Genomic DNA, 15435 nt, shown 5'->3' with positions numbered 1-15435 from the left:
AGGCCAGCTCACATCTGCCTACACAGTTCAGCATGAACAGGTCGAAGCTGCCAAATTGCCACCTGCCAGCTCGTTTAATTTTTGTTTCCCAACTTTATCCGCAAAATAGACTGAGTCAGAACTCTTGGATGTCAAGAAGCCAAGAAATCAGGATTTTAACCAAAATATCCACTCTGCTTTGAGTCAAGAGAGCTGAAAAGTAGCTCTGGATTCAGGCTGTCAGCCCCTCCCCTTTTCACCTTCTTTTTCCTGACAGCTTCTTTCTAGTCACCTCTCTCTGGAGCTCCTCATTTCACTTGGGATCTGAAGAAGCACAAAGGAGAGAAAACCCTCCAGGCATCCCCAGAAAAGTAGCAGTGCACACTGTTGTAGAATAGAAAGATAATGGTCAATTTGTCAAGTGGTGTTGACAAGAAAGATAAAGTTGGAGGTAATTAACTGGCTGACATGCTGGGAGTGACGCGCCTGCCAGTAGCTCCCTAAATCAGCCAGGGCGCTGGAAGGGTGACAGCCATGCGTCATTTTTATAGCGTGCCCCTGACAGGCCCCTGGGCTAGGAGCCCCACCAGCAGGAGTGTGTGCTTTGGTAGGCTGGGCTCACAGCCTTGGTGCTGGGTTGTGGCGGGGCCCCAGGCCTGTCCAGCCAGGGGGTTCCTGTGGGGACATGTGAAAGGAAACAGCTTGTCTGGCTCATCCTGGGGCCCTGTTCATCCTCACACCCGGGGGGCACTGTGGTGCCCAGGCTGACCTGGCAATCTTCTGTGGCACAGGTTCTTGCTGAGCATGGAGTAGCACTGAATGTGAGTCCCTGGGCAGCATTCTTGCTGCCTGGTGACCTGACCAGTGCCCTCCACCAGCCAGGAAGGCGCCCCAAAACCAGCTTCGTTAGTGGGCATATCAATAGGATGAAATCATGCAGCCATTAAAAGTAATTACGAAGGGGCCTCCCTAGTGGCGCAAGGGTTAAGACGCAACCTACGAAGCTATCCGCAGCCACTGCAGCACGAGTTCGATTCCCTGCCAGCCAGGGAGCTACCCACATGGTGCAGCAGACCTCTCCTGTCTTGCCCGCTACTCCCCGCAGCAGTGTATTTCAGTCAGTCTGCCTGTTCTGTTCCCCGCTCTGTCTCTAGTGAATCCTCTCACCCCCGCGCCTCTGGCCTGTACCCCAGCTCCTGTATGCATAAATAAATAAATCTTTTTAAAAAAAAGTAATTATGAAGACTCTGGGTAAGTGGAAAATGCCTGTTGTGAAAAGGCCGAATAACAAAATCATATGACTGTTCCAGTCACCACATTATGTATAACGTGTGTATCAATTGAAAGCTATAATTTGGAAAGGTGATTATATTGCAGTAAATTCCCCTCCCTTTTTTCTAAATCAAAAAATAGATGCACTGCCAGTCTTGGAAAGATAGGATTTTTTTGTCTTCCCTTGCCCCACCACGCAGCTGTTAGCATTCTCTCTCTCTCTTTTCTTCTTGAGAGCTCCCACGTGTCACATATGGAACTGGCGTGTGCCCGAGGTATGGTGACACCCACCATCCACACCGTCATCAGAGGACATGGCAGCCAAAGTGAGCTCTTGGGTCTGCAAGAGCACCATAGATACCGAGTGTGCCACTTTGGAGCCTTTTAACAAGGCCACCCTTCTCTTTCATAACACGTAGAAAAGGAATAAAGTTACTTTTCCTAAGGCCCTGAGGAGAAGAAAGGTTGCCCTGCCAGGCCCAGGCCGCTTTCCTGACTCTGATGCTAAGTGAGTCACTCGAGGGCCTGCCCATCCCCTTCACTCCCTGCCGCCTGCATTTAAGTTGCCCCTGGATCTTTCCCCGTGACACGTCTCGGATGTCCACACGTTGCCCATCCTCACTGCTGTCCTGTCGCTTTTTAAATTCCCCTGCTCAGAAAGGCTGTAACCTCCCACCCACTCTCCGGCTCCCAGCGTCCCAGAGAGGTGCAGACACAGGGCCCAGCCATCCCAGCTCTCCGCTCTGGCTGGGAATCGAGCCATCTTACTTTTAATCAAGTCTCGCTACTGGGAGAAGTGGTGGGGATGAAAGGAAGCAGTCACCACTCTATCACGAGAGAACCAGGAAGACAGCTCGGTGTCGCGGTGAGGGCCAGGGCAGTGCCCGCTCGGCCTCCTCGTGGCAGGTCAGTGGCTGCTCGGTCAGACCTGCCAAGGTCCCCAGTCAGCGGTGTGCCATGTCACCACCTAGCACCAGGGGAATTCCAGGAATTCTTACTTGACAGGGGACCAAATAAAAGGCAGACTGTAGTCTGTACTAGAAATAGACAGGAGGACAGGAGGGGCGGCAGCCCGAGGCATTTTTGGGAAGCAAGAGCATAATGTTCTCGTAAATTCCTGATGGACGCAGTGGAAGGCATAAGTGGTCCCCCAGATGTGACTGCGGATGCTCCCCGTTCCACTGACTTTCCAGCAGGCTGGGACTTTGTGTTGAGGAGTCTTGCGTCACTTTGCTCTGAATAGCCTGAAGGGCTAAGCGTGGCCAGCGCAGCAAGGTCCATAACCAAATGGGCCTTCAGGAAGGAGTTACCAGCCGAGTGATTTTGGATCTGACATAATCCAGAAGCCTGTGGAGCAGTGACTTAGAAAACCCTCCAGGACACAGTGGGGTTCGTCAGGTGTCAGGAAAGGCACTGGGAGGCCACGCGGGAGGCCCTCTTGTTTTGCTCTGCGTCAGCACTACACCTCGAGCACTCAGTCACCAGCCCTTTCTCCCACAGTGAAACTGGTCCCAGCCTGTGTGTGAAAAGCACTGACGGCGGCAAAAGGGAAGGTCATGGAGAAGAGCAGGCCCCTCTGCTGGCACTGGCGGCGCGGGGAGGCTGCCGGGCTGAGAGAGGCTCCTCGCATCAGAGGCGCTTCCTCGGCTGCCACACTTTTCCTCCTCTGGGTTTTAGTACATGGCTAGACCGTTTGTTTGCCCTTTAGACAAATGCTACAAGATCTCCACTGGGTGTTCTCACCGGAAAATGGAGTCGAATACAAATGAGCCCCGACACCCCTGTTGAGAGCAGCAGAACAGAACTGGTTCCGCTAGCTTAGGAGGTTCTTCAGTACCACTAGCTTTCCCTTCTGGCCCCCATGCGAGTTGGGAGGAGTGGGCTCACCGCTGCCTCAGCCGTCGCCTCTAGACCTGTTTGTCATCAGATCTTTTAACCAGACCAGTGTCCCAGTGTCTGCGGGGTCTGCTCTGTCGTTAGGTGCCCCTCTGCCGTGAACAGCCTGCCCTTTGTAAGCCTCCAGCATTAATAGGAAAGACTGTGGGACACAGAAGGGAATGTTTCTAGAACGGGCTGTAGAAAACTCGCAGTGGCCCCATAAAACAAAGTCCCTCATTAAGGGGTCTTTTGAGCCAAGGTGATTTCTTCACTTGAGCCAAACATCCAGTCTCTCTTCAGTCTCATAAAACTACATATGAGTTTAAAAGGGAACTATTTCAAAGGACAGCCTTGTGTCACCCCGAGTGATGGGAGACTGGGGGTTGAGGAGCTGGGAGCTGCTGCGCTTCCGGGAGGCTCATCCCCCACATGAGGCAGTCTGGGCTCTGTCCATAAGCCTGGCAACCCCCACAGGCCACCTTGAAATCCGCCGTGGAACATGACCGACAGGCATGTTAGAACATTTTAAGGACTCTAGAAGCTTCTGAAAGGAAATAAAAAATAGGGGGTGGGAGCTTAGGATCCCTTAGGGCAGTGTTACTGCAGTGTCAGTGAGGCCCTTCAACGAAGGCGTAGACCTCTGGTCACCTGCATGGCAAACAAGATGTAGGAGTGAACTGAAAACAGCTGTGGACGAGAGCATTCCTTCACTGCTTTCGCCAGTTTTCACTGGCAGCCTACTCATGCTGAGGAGAAATTTTTAGCCACCATCCCTACCTCCCCTTGCGGAGCTTACCACGTAATCTTAGTTATTAGGTTTTTTTTTTTTTTAAGATTTATTTATTTATACAAGCACTGGGGTACAAGCCAGAGGCTCAGGAGGGTGAGAAAATTCACCAGAAACAGCAGGAAGCAGAACAGGCAGAAGGACCGAAATACACTGCTGAGGGGAGCAGCGGGTGAGACAGGAGAGGTCTGCCATGCCATATGGGAATCTTCCTGCCCGGCCGGGAATCGAACTAGCACTGCAGAGGCTGCGGTCAGCTCCACAGCACTGTGTTCAACCCGCTACGCCACTGGGGAGGCCCTTAGGTACTCTTAAAAGGTAGCAGTTTTAAAGAAAAGGATGACATCCAACAGGCTGTGGTTTGTCAGCCATAGTTTCTTCGTCTGTCAAGTTGGGCGTATGAATGAAAGCGTCTGTTTCATAAGGCTGAGTAACAGCCTTACGGAGAATCTCGGATTTTAGGCAGTAAGCGCAGTGCCTTGCCCACGAGCCAGCTCTCAGTAAATTTAGGTTCCTGTTGCTGTTGTAGTACGTTGCCTCCCGTGATGGATCCTCAGAGGCCACAGACGAAGGTGAAAATGTTAAGGTTCCAAACAGATGACAGATTCTCTTGATCACCAAGAGTTTTATTCTCTTGCCTCTCCAGAACCTTCGCATCTGCAGTTGCATTCTCCAGCAGCCTCGTAGGCACATGTGGAGAAGAAGAAATGTAACTTAGGGCAGAAGTTAAAGATTTATTTTATTTATGCATACAAGAACTGGGGTGTAGGCCAGAGGTGTGGTGGGTGAGAGGATCCACCAGAGACAGAGTGGGGAGCAGAGCAGGCGGACCTTCTGAAACATTGCTGAGAAGAGCAGTGGGCGAGACAGGCGAGGTCTGCTGCGTCATGTGGGTCATCTCTCTAGCCAGGGATCGAACTCAGGCCTTAGGAGTAATAGCACTGAAACTTAACCCCTGAGCCACCAGGGAAGCCCCTGAGAGTTGTAACTTCATTTAGCAACTGTACTGTTGGACAGGAACTGATGGTGAATCTCGGGTTTTATGGCAGTTGCTAAGTGCAACTGCAATGGCCACACCATCAACCCAGGCCCTCTCTTCCTTCCCACTGGGCTCTGTCACTTCGCCAGCTTCTGCAACCCTCGGGGAGGTGCTGTGCAGGTGACTTTCCTGGACCCTCTCTTAAAGGTGTTGGGGCCATGTGATGAGTTTTCCTTTCTAACCTGCGAAGCTGTGTGGTCCTCCCTTAGAGGAGGCGTATCAGAGCCACGGCCTAAAACAGGATTCGTGTCCCTCTTGGCCTGTCGTTGCCACCTCCTAATTCTGATCCCTGGCAGGGTGAGTGGGAGAGCTGGGTGGCAAAGGCTTTTGCCTGTGTTTTGTTTTTGTGTTACTTGGTCCCAGAGTGAAGCAAGCCCTGGTGATGTTTATAGAATGTTCTTGAAATTAGAATACATTCCAGAACAGTATTTAGCAATCAGGGGTTTTTATGTCATTCTCAGAGTTAGCTTCTTTGAGTTCCAACAAAGAATTTTATCTTTGTCATCACTGCAGTTGATATTCCTACCATGGCCGTTCCAGTAGTCTGCATTAGGACTAAAGGAAATTATAGAACATATCCTTACAATTATGTACGTTTATATGTCATGCATACTGGATCATAACATCATTGTATATAGAATATTGGCTTTGTCTTCTTCTGTCTTAGCCTTCAAAAATCTTTATTGATGTTCAAGGAAATAGATAATAAAAAATCTCTACTCAGTAATACTAATTATTAATGCAGTTCACCCAGCCCCATGTAAATGAGAGGCACAGCCCAGTCCTGCAGCAGACTAACTTACAGAGAACATTCTGACTCCTTGCTTTGCATATTGGGGCCAGCACAGAAGACCAGCAGGTCTGCCCAGTACATCCCACCCGAGGTCGCTGATCTGCCGTAGAGGAGAGGACGTCTGCACAGCATCTTTCCCCTCTGCTTGCAAAGCCTGAAACCGAGAGCTTGAGCCCCTGACTCACATAGGCCTATGCAGGGTGGTTTTGGAACTTGCAATGCTGTGGATTCCTGTGCTCGCTCAAATCTCAACCTGAAATGTTTGTTTTCCATATATACGCATAAAACTGTTTCTAGCAGCGTTTATTCTTGGACAAAAACAAATGAAGGAAGAAGTTTTTATAGGAAACTACTCAGTAATTTCATTTGATTCCCTGACGAATTCCCTTTGAAGGAGGTAGCGTTAGGTAGGAAATTTAAAATGAATAAAAGGTGATGCGCTTATAATTGCACAGCTTGTGAGTAGCAAAAAAGTCCAGAAATGTAAATACAAAATTGCCAACTCCAGTCCAAAGCCTTTTTACCCCCTCATGTCTCTTTATCAAGGAAACCTAAGGCAGCTTCAGATCACATCGGACTATCCCCACTCATTGTAGGCCTTGGGGGACACTTTGCCCCCACAGGTCTCTGTCCCCCAAGAGGAGAACGGGACTGACAAGACCTTTCCTTTTCCACTCTGTTAGGGATGCATGAGGTCAGAGTGAGAGAGTGAGGAGATTATTTGAAATGTGCTTTGTAAGCATGAGGCTTAAGTTATTACTTTCACAAATGGTAACTTGTCCACTTCTTCACATTTCTGGGCAGTTCCCTCTCGGTTTCACTGGAAGAATTGTGGTGGAATTTGAATTTTAAAAAAAATATTTATAACAGCAGTCTCTTGCCATATTGCCACACTGAACCCAGATCCTGGAATTTCCCAGAACCACTTAACAATTAACTTCAGTCAAGTAGGCAGTTTGTACCCAGAGCAGTAAACTGGGTCCTTGCTCATTAAAGCCATCTAGACACCCAGGTTGGTCTGTCACATTTTGTTCCCCACCTTGGAGTAGATACAGTAGTTGTTAAGTCCTGTGACTTTTTTTTTTTTTTTAGAGATTTATTTATTTATGTATACAAGAGCTGGGGTACAGGCCAGAGATGCGGGGCGGGTGGGGGGGGCGGTGAGAGGATTCACCAGAGACAGAGTGGGGAGCAGAACAGGCAGATTGACTGAAATCCACTGCTGAGGAGAGCAGCGGGGAGACAGGAGAGGTCTGCCGCACCATGTGGGTAGCTCCCTGGCCGGGGATCGAACTCGTGCTGCAGAGGCTGCGGATTGCGTTATAATGGTGGTGCTTGACCCCTTGCACCACCAGGGAGGCCCCCAAGTCCTGTGACTTCTCAGGCCTGCTCCCTCCTCTTTTCCTTCCTTCCTAATGTGGGCTTATGTTTAGTGTTGCCTTGGTGCCTATTTCCCTGTGACATGAGTTCCCGCTGGAACAAGGGTCTAAGCCATGGCTCCTCTCTCCCGGCTTCTGTGGTGACCCAGCTCGAGGCACCAACCTCAGTTGCCCCAGTTGCTGGCTCCCACCCCATCCAGCTGGCCACTTACTGCCCCAGGCCTGTTGTTAGTGTCTCTGCACTAGTGCTAATCTGAGGGAGGCATCGCACCGCCACCAGCCCCGGGCTCTGTCCGTAACCAGCTCACCAGCCTCAGCCATGTCTGTGTCACCCAGAGAGCCTGACGGTTTTATTTATTTTGGTTATTATTACCAAAGGCAGTGGTTGAGAGGAAGTAAGGGTTCAGAGGGAAAGTTCGGGGGGACCTCATCCGAGTGTGCTCAACGAGGACACTTTTGGATGCTGCAGTGTCTGAGAGGAAGCTGGTCTGCTGGCTGAAGGGAGGCCCCCAGAGCAAGCAGAGCTTCCTCTACCCAGCGTTGCCACCTCAAGACTGGGAGAATGAATGGAGTCAAGATGAAGTCACCCCTTAGATGAAATCATTCAAGCTGAGCCTTCTGGGTGGTAACCGATAACTGATGTTTCTGTTCGCAAGACAATGTCCCTAACACGGGGGAACCATCTGCCAGCACTAGACCCGCCTGGTGCCTCCAACACGTGGAGTGTGACCTCCTTTTCCTTCTGTTTTCCCAGCATTAATAATAAGCTACAGCAGCCTGAGGCAGCCGCCGGGGTGTTGGAGTATGCCATGAAACACTTTGGAGAGCTGGTAAGTCCCTCGTTCCTCTCAGAAAAGCAGGTTACTTTCCTTTCCTTTGCTTTCCTGTTTTCCTCCCGGTTGGTAACAGTGACATTGACTCACCTACACCTTGAAGATGGAGACAACGGCTGTGTGGATGGTTCCGCACTGAACGTAGAGGGTGAGGGCAGCATCTGGGTGCAGTGGTTGCCAGCTTTAACAGACCATCCTGGCCTGGCCCTTTGCTAAGTGAGTTACACACCTCATGCTGCTCAGTCCTCTCAGCAACCCTGTGAGGTGCTCTTGTCAGCCCTCTTCACAGAGGGGGAGACTGTCATCCCAGCAGATCACGGCCTTTCCCGAGCTCACAGAGTAACAGTGGCAGAACCGGGACTTGGGCCCAGGCAGGCTGGTGTCAGCCCAGGTGTTTAGCCCTGACCTGAGTTACCCTCAGTGAGCACTGCAGCTGGCCCCAGTATCTGCTTCCGAAGACTCTATGGCCAGTTCACCAGAAAAAAATCATTCTATAATTTATACCAGATAATGAGGGGTTGTTCCATTGCAATATTGCTTACTCAGCTTCTTCTCTCCTGCCATCTTTGCCCTACCAGCATTAAAATGTTTCTGTAGCTCTCTGTGGTCCTAGGAGGGTGCTTTGGTTACTTCCTAAGCATCTATAAACCATCGACTTAATCAACTTAGCATTGACTTTCTGGAAGGTCAAAGCGTTCTGGGTCCATATATTTGATGAGGGACCTTTCATCAGTCACTTATTTCACTCTCTGGTTTGCCTTAATCCATAGCCCAGTGTCCAAGGGAAGCAGAGTGTGACTGCTCCACAGGCTTGGCCTCGTAAAGGGCTCGTCTACTTCGATGGGGCTTCTGCCATCTTGAGTACCTGTTACCTGGACTGGACAGAAGCATACCCCAGAGGTGGCAGAACTCCACGACCCTCATCCATCCTCAGCACCAGCTTTGTTTGCAGAGGGAAGCCAATAAGCAGAGAGGGCCCTCATTGTAGTCCACCCAGGCAAGACGGCCTCTCCCTTGTCCTCCTCAGCTCAGAGCACAGAAGCACAGAGCGCAGAATAACTGAAACTAGGTTCCACAGACATCTGGCCTTCCGGTGACCTGCCAGCACATAGTTTATACCCTGCGGCTCAGAGTGCCAGGCTTAAATGAAAGTTCATCCATCTCCAGGTTCCAAAGGTGGCCATTAGCCCAGGCCGATTACCCAACCCTTGGTGGATTTTGTTATATCTAAGTAGCTGAATCACTTCAGCTTGACAGTGTTTGCTTTTTCTCAGCAGAGCCTGCGCTTTCTCAGCGCAATTTATGTAACAGCAATCTCATTAGACTTTTGCGTGAGTCATGGCTTAAACCTTACAGTTTCTGCAGTATATTGCAATTCACAATACCCTGCCCCTAGCCGACCTGCTCCAAGGCTCCCCACCCCTCGCACTGGGGTGCACACCACAGAACCCCTTCTTCCCCATCCCAAATGGAGAGTTATGTGAAATGCACCCAAGTCTCTTTAATTTTAGAGTTTTTCCTTTTACACTATCTTTGCAGCCCTTCATCTCTCTTAAGTTTTTTCTTCCATAGTTAGGCATAATAGGGGGGCATTAAACAGGCTTGGGAAGCTTATTTCTGTGCCTTCCATGGGACCAGATAGGCCCACTTTGGCAGGCCCCACAGGGCACTTGATGTGGGGAAGAGGGCGGCGCCATGGCAGGGTCTAAGCAGGGGCAGCGCAGGGGGTTGGCGCTGCTAGAAACCGGTGGGTACCAGGAGGCACACCTTAACAACCCAAACAGAAATGACCTCCTGACAGCAGTTCAGGAGGGAAAACCCTTTTAGAGGGCTGAGCAAAGTCACTGTTAGTGTAAGAATCACTCAAGCATCAGTTTTACTTAGAAAGGAAGGAGGGTAATAGGGAAAACTAGTGTGGGCCCGCATCCTATCACACAAATTCCACTGCAGAATTACATTATTGTTAAAGAAACCCCTGGAGAGCCACTGTGCTGGCCTGCGAGAGAAACAGTCATTTACTAAGCTGGTGATAAAAAGCCCAAAGACACACAGAGGTGAAGGGCAGGTGGAGGGCAGGCTCCATAGAAAACAGCCCCCAGCCATTTAGACAGCCACAGTCTACAACTCCCGCCCGCAGCCTCTTACTTGCAGGGCCAGCACTGAGTCTGAGCGTGGCGCTCCATCCGCCCTCGACGTGGAATCCATCCCTGGCAAAGCCACCAGGTGCTGAGCCGGAAGGAGCACTGGATGGGAGATACTGAAAGAAGCAGGCAGGGCTTTCCAAGTAACTCCAGAGGGGAGAGTTATGTTGTATTTTATGGAAGTTTCAAAATGTATTAAGAAATGCAGAGAATCGAGAGCTTTTAAAAAGTGGGTTCTTTTCCTCTGGCAAATCTGTACATGTGCCCTGGTCTCAGGCCCCATCAGAAAAGCAGCTGCCATCTCTGCCAGGCAGCCATGGACAACACTACAGTCAAGGCCAAGGCCCTGGCATCCTTGCAGGAGCTCTGCTCGAGGCTCCCTGCCATCCCAAATGATTTCCCCTGTCCTTACACCCCCCACGTGCTGGAGTCCTAGTGTCTAGTGTCTAGTCCTAGTGTCCTGTGTCTCTGTCTGGGTAGGAGGTGATGGGGGGACTTGGCCTGACTTCCGCTCCCAGAGTACCCTAGGGTCATTGTGTCACTGTGCCAAGGAGCCAGCACACCTCCAGATACTCAGAAGTTCTTTCAGTCAAAGCCAAGACTGCTAGGTGAAGTGTCCCGCGTACGACACAGCACCTTAGCTTGAGGGTGTGTGGATTGGCAACACGCCTCCTTCACTCTGCCTCACAGCCATCCCCTTTCTTTCCCACTTGGCAGGAGATCCAGGCTACTTGGTATGAGAAACTGCACGAATGGGAGGATGCCCTCGTGGCCTACGATAAGAAAATGGACACCAACAAGGATGACCCAGAGCTGATGCTAGGCCGCATGCGCTGCCTCGAGGCCCTGGGGGAATGGTGAGCTGCTGGGCGCTGCAGATTTCTACTCTCTTGTCTTTGGATTCGAGACATTTCCGAGGTTCCCCTAAGACTCTCACTTTGTTTCACTTGGTATTTTCCCAGGAATCATCTGTCACTTTGGTATTTCTCTCTGTGTGTGTTCAGTGTCAGAACTAAATAGAAAGGCTCTTTTTTCCTTTTTAAACTTTTTTTTTTTTTTTAAAGATTTATCCATTTTATTTATATAAGCACTGGGTACAGTCAGAAGCGCGGGAGGGTGAGAGAATTCACCAGAGCCAGAGCAGGGAGCAATACAGGCAGACTGATGAAGTACACTGCTGAGGGGAGCAATGGGCAAGGCAGCAGAGGTCTGCTGCGCCATGTGGGAATCTCCCTGGCCGGCCGGGAATCGAACTGGCGCTGCAGAGGCTGCGGACAGCGTCACAGCATGGCACTGGCACTCAACCCGCTGCACCACCAGGGAGGCCCTCCTTTTTAAACTTAAACTCTGTAAGGCTCTAGGGCAGGACAGGTTGGGTCTGCACTGAGGTATCTGTTACTCCTTCGCCCGACTCTCGGCCTCCGCAGGCTGGGAAAGGCTTCATAGACTCGTTCTGCAACCTGGATTTTTCTTCTCTTTTTATTAACTCTTGCTATTGATTTTGGGAAAGAAGAACGAGTGACACCCTCTTTATTGCTTCACTTTTATTAAATGCTTACCACATACCCAGCACGGGGCCAGCTCTAGGGATAAGACGGAAAACAAGACCGCCATTCTCTGAGGTTAATGAGACAGGCACGTGGCAGGGAGGCTGAAGGCTCAGAACACAGTGACGTTGTAGGAGCAGGTGACTCGGGGAGATCTTGTGCTTCTCCCTGGAGGAGGGGCCGCGACTGAGACAGGTGAAGGAGAGTGGGGAGAGAGGAGGGATTGTCCAGGCAGAAGTGACACAGGTAAATGCTTGACAGAACATTTGGAACATTTGCCTCGGTCAGGGTTTGGGGAGTTACTAGGGGATGCTGACCAAAAAAAGGTCCCCTTTCTGTTTCCCAGGATGGGGTGTGGTTTTTAAAAATTCTTAAAATGTGTACTACGGCTATCATATAGCTTAATTATAATTTCAAATAGTTAAAAAATTAAAAAGGCCACTCTCTCTCCCTTCCAGCAGAGTAGCCCCACTTTCTCTCAGATGTGAGACTGAGGGTTCCCCTGCTCATTCACAAGCAGTAATTATGCCACACTTACTCCCTGCTCCTGTGTCACGCCCTGAGGACACAGCCCATGCCTTTCCAGAGCTTATGGGGCAGACAACCAGGTGCTTGTCATACAGCATGATATCACTTATAAAGAAGAAACAGGAGGGACCCTAATCCAGGCCTGGAGGGCTCCAGAAGCCTGCGCGGAGGAAGTGACACGTAACTTGTAAAGTTCCCTTTGGCTAGAGGATCAGGTGTGATATAGAAAGAGGTGAAAGGTGAGACAGGAGAGGCAGGAAGGACAAGATCATTGGGGACTTTTAGACCAGAGTAGAAGTTGGAACTTAATAACATAAGAGCTACTGGGAGGCTATCCCAGTGTTTGGAAAGCCTTCACTGGGGTTTACATTATAAAAATAACTTAAAAAGAAATTATTAAAGTGTGGGGTTTTTTGAGTTAACATTAGTGTACAGCACTGTACATGATTTAGGGAAACAGGTTAACACTTCCACAGTTAACACTTCTGTCAGGACAGCACACCCGCTACCCAAGCACCGGCACGCAGTCCTTGACCGTAGACTGTTGGGCTCCCTCCACACTAAAAGTAACTCTTGTAAGGAGCAAATTAGATAGCAAATTGGAAGGACACCAGACAGGAGACAAGACAGGCCCAGAGACCTTCCTAGGCAAGAGATAATGGTGGCCAAGAAGGCAGAGTGAGGGCAGTGGGGGCAGAGAGAAGTGGCTGGATCCAGAGGTGTCCAGGAGACTGACTAGATGTGTGAGAGGGGAAGACTGAAGGTGATGCTGGAAAACCCGGCGCTCCTCAAAGACTAGATCAACCCAAAGCCTAAGGTCCCCTGAAGCCAGCCCTCCCAAAGAGCCATCTAGGGGAGACAGAACTCCCAGGCCTGTGCCTTTGCACTTGTTCCTGCAGATGTAACCTCTGTCACTGAAGGCTGTTATTTTTGTTTTGTTTTGTTTTGAATTTTTTTAAAGATTATTTTTATTTATACAAGAACTAGGGTACAGGCCAGAGGTGTGGGAAGGTGAGAGGATTCACCAGAGACAGAGTGTGGAGCAGAACAGGCAAACGGGCTGAAAACACTGCTGAGGGGAACAGTGGGCAAAGCAGGAGAGGTCTACCGCACCATGTGGATATCTCCCTGGCTGGCCGGAATCAAACCCACGCTGCAGAGGCTGCAGACAGCTTCACAGCACTGCACTCAACCCACTGCGCCACCAGGGAAGCCCAACACTGTTGTGGTTTTTTTTTAAGATTTATTTATTTATACATACAAGAACTGGGGTACAGGCCAGAGCTGTGGGGGTGGGGGGTGAGAGGACTCACCAGAGACAAGAGTGGGGAACAGAACAGGCAGACTGACTGAAATACAGTGCTGAGGGGAGCAGCGGGTGAGACAGAGAGGTCTGCTGTGCCATGTGGGTTGCTCCCTGGCTGCCCGGGGATCGAACTCGTGCTGCAGAGACTGCAGATTGCTTCATAGTGTGGTGCTTAACCCTTTGCACCACCAGGGAGGCCCTGTTGTTTTTTAATCCACATCCATGTATTCATATTTTACTTTTAATTTTGCACCTGGTACAAAATTTAGCATGCCAAATGGGGACAGAAATATGAAAGCAAGTCTTCCCCCGTCCCACACTCCATCCTTGACATCAAGGCCCTGATACCAGGTTCTTATTCAGATGTCCAGAGGCGAGCCCTGCCTGTGCAAGCAGACACGTAGTCAGGGCTCGCTCACTCTGTGCTGCTGTGCACCTCGTCGTCTTTACTTAGCAGGTTTAGGCCACTCTTGCGTATCAGTCTCTGTAGGTGCTGCCTCTTTTTTATGACGTGCAACATTTAATACACCTCAGTTTAATATAGACAAACTTACATAGTTGGCTTGTATTATAGTTTAATATAGGTAAATTTTTATTTGCGTAGAAAACTTATACTTTGAAAAGATCAAAGGATATTATCACAAAAAATCGAAGTAAGGCATAAAAAGTTTGTTATGCATATTCTTTCTGTACTTAATTACAGATATTCTTCTAGTAAATCATCATTATTTTAATTTCTTAATATAAAGTTGTTATATTCCCAAGGTAAAAGATGTCATCACGAGCTGCATGAACATTTAATGTCAATGAATTTAGCTTTAGGTGTTAGGTCACATATATACAGATAATAGTTCAGAATGACTTGAAATTGTTTTTTCTGATTTATCCCTTAAGGAGAGTCAGGTGTTATTATTTAATTCCATAATTAGCCTTCCATATTCATTCACCTCAATAAATTGAGGAAGCATAGCTTATCAAATCTGCTTCATTAGTTTGTACTAAACAAAGCTGGATTTTTTTTGTGTCCCAACAGTATCTACAACTACACGGTCCAATACGGTAGCCACTAGCCAGATGTGGCTGTTTCTGATTTAAATGAAATTAATTATTCAGTCACATAAGCCACATTTCACAAGTTCTGTAGTTCCGTGTGGCTAGTGGCTCCATATGGCATGGTGCAGGTACGGAACTCCTCTTCCAAACTCTAGAAACTTCTATTAAACAATACTGATCTAAGGCAGAAGAAAAATATGTTAACAAGAGTTAGCCACACTGTTTCAAAATCATTTTTTTCCTACTTTTGATTATCAAACAACCATGTATTGTTAAGAGAAAAATTTTAAAAAGTCTTAATTCAACTCCATTCAGTTCCTAAATGCTTTAGTGTCTCATAGAAGTCGACACCGCTGCCTGCGGGCGCCCAGGAGCTCAGGAGCTGGGGCTCCTGACTCCTGACTATCCACTTCTGTTCTCTTGGATTCATTCTAGCTTTATAATTAGCTGTAAAGTATAAGTGGCCAGTGATGCTGACCAAGGGGTTTAAAGAATGCAGCAGGCTAAAAGAGATTTTTCAAAGACATGAAAGAAGCAGAATTCTTTGCCTGATCATATGCAGGTTTCTGGAATGGCCTATTCAGTCAGCTCTATTTAGAGTGCAATTTCTAAATTGCTTTTCCTTTGAATATATATCCTGAACACGCCTGAGGCAGGTGTTCACCAGAGTTGGCATCGGGAATGATCCGGGGTTACGGGTGAACCAAGATCCCAGCCCTTTCCCCAAGCTCCCCTGCCTCCAGGAAGCTAATAGGAGAGATGGCCCAGCTCCACCCAGCCAAAGCAAACCTAAGTAAACCCACTTCCCATACTGTTCCTGAGTCTGGAAGTGCAGATTCTTCAAGAGTGAGATCATAGGCAGCAAACTACTTAGGTGTTCCAAATGAAATGACACTTTCT

The 15435-nt window shown here is 49.1% G+C and overlaps 1 protein-coding gene across 1 annotated transcript in view; it reads left to right on the top strand.

Annotated features, from left to right (window-relative positions):
* Window positions 1–15435, top strand: part of MTOR (mechanistic target of rapamycin kinase) — a 111839-nt gene that overhangs the window by 60189 nt on the left and 36215 nt on the right. The window contains exons 29-30 of the mRNA XM_037499205.2: window positions 7882–7957; window positions 10819–10958. Of these exons, the coding sequence (XP_037355102.1) occupies window positions 7882–7957; window positions 10819–10958 (216 nt within the window). The remainder of the gene's footprint in view (window positions 1–7881; window positions 7958–10818; window positions 10959–15435) is intronic.

This window comes from Talpa occidentalis, unplaced genomic scaffold (genome assembly GCF_014898055.3).
Source record: "Talpa occidentalis isolate TD23 unplaced genomic scaffold, MPIMG_talOcc4v2.1 talOcc4.9, whole genome shotgun sequence".
Taxonomy (NCBI): Eukaryota; Metazoa; Chordata; class Mammalia; order Eulipotyphla; family Talpidae; genus Talpa; species Talpa occidentalis.
Note: the sequence above shows the minus strand (reverse complement) of the source record. Positions and strands in the feature narration are given on the sequence as shown.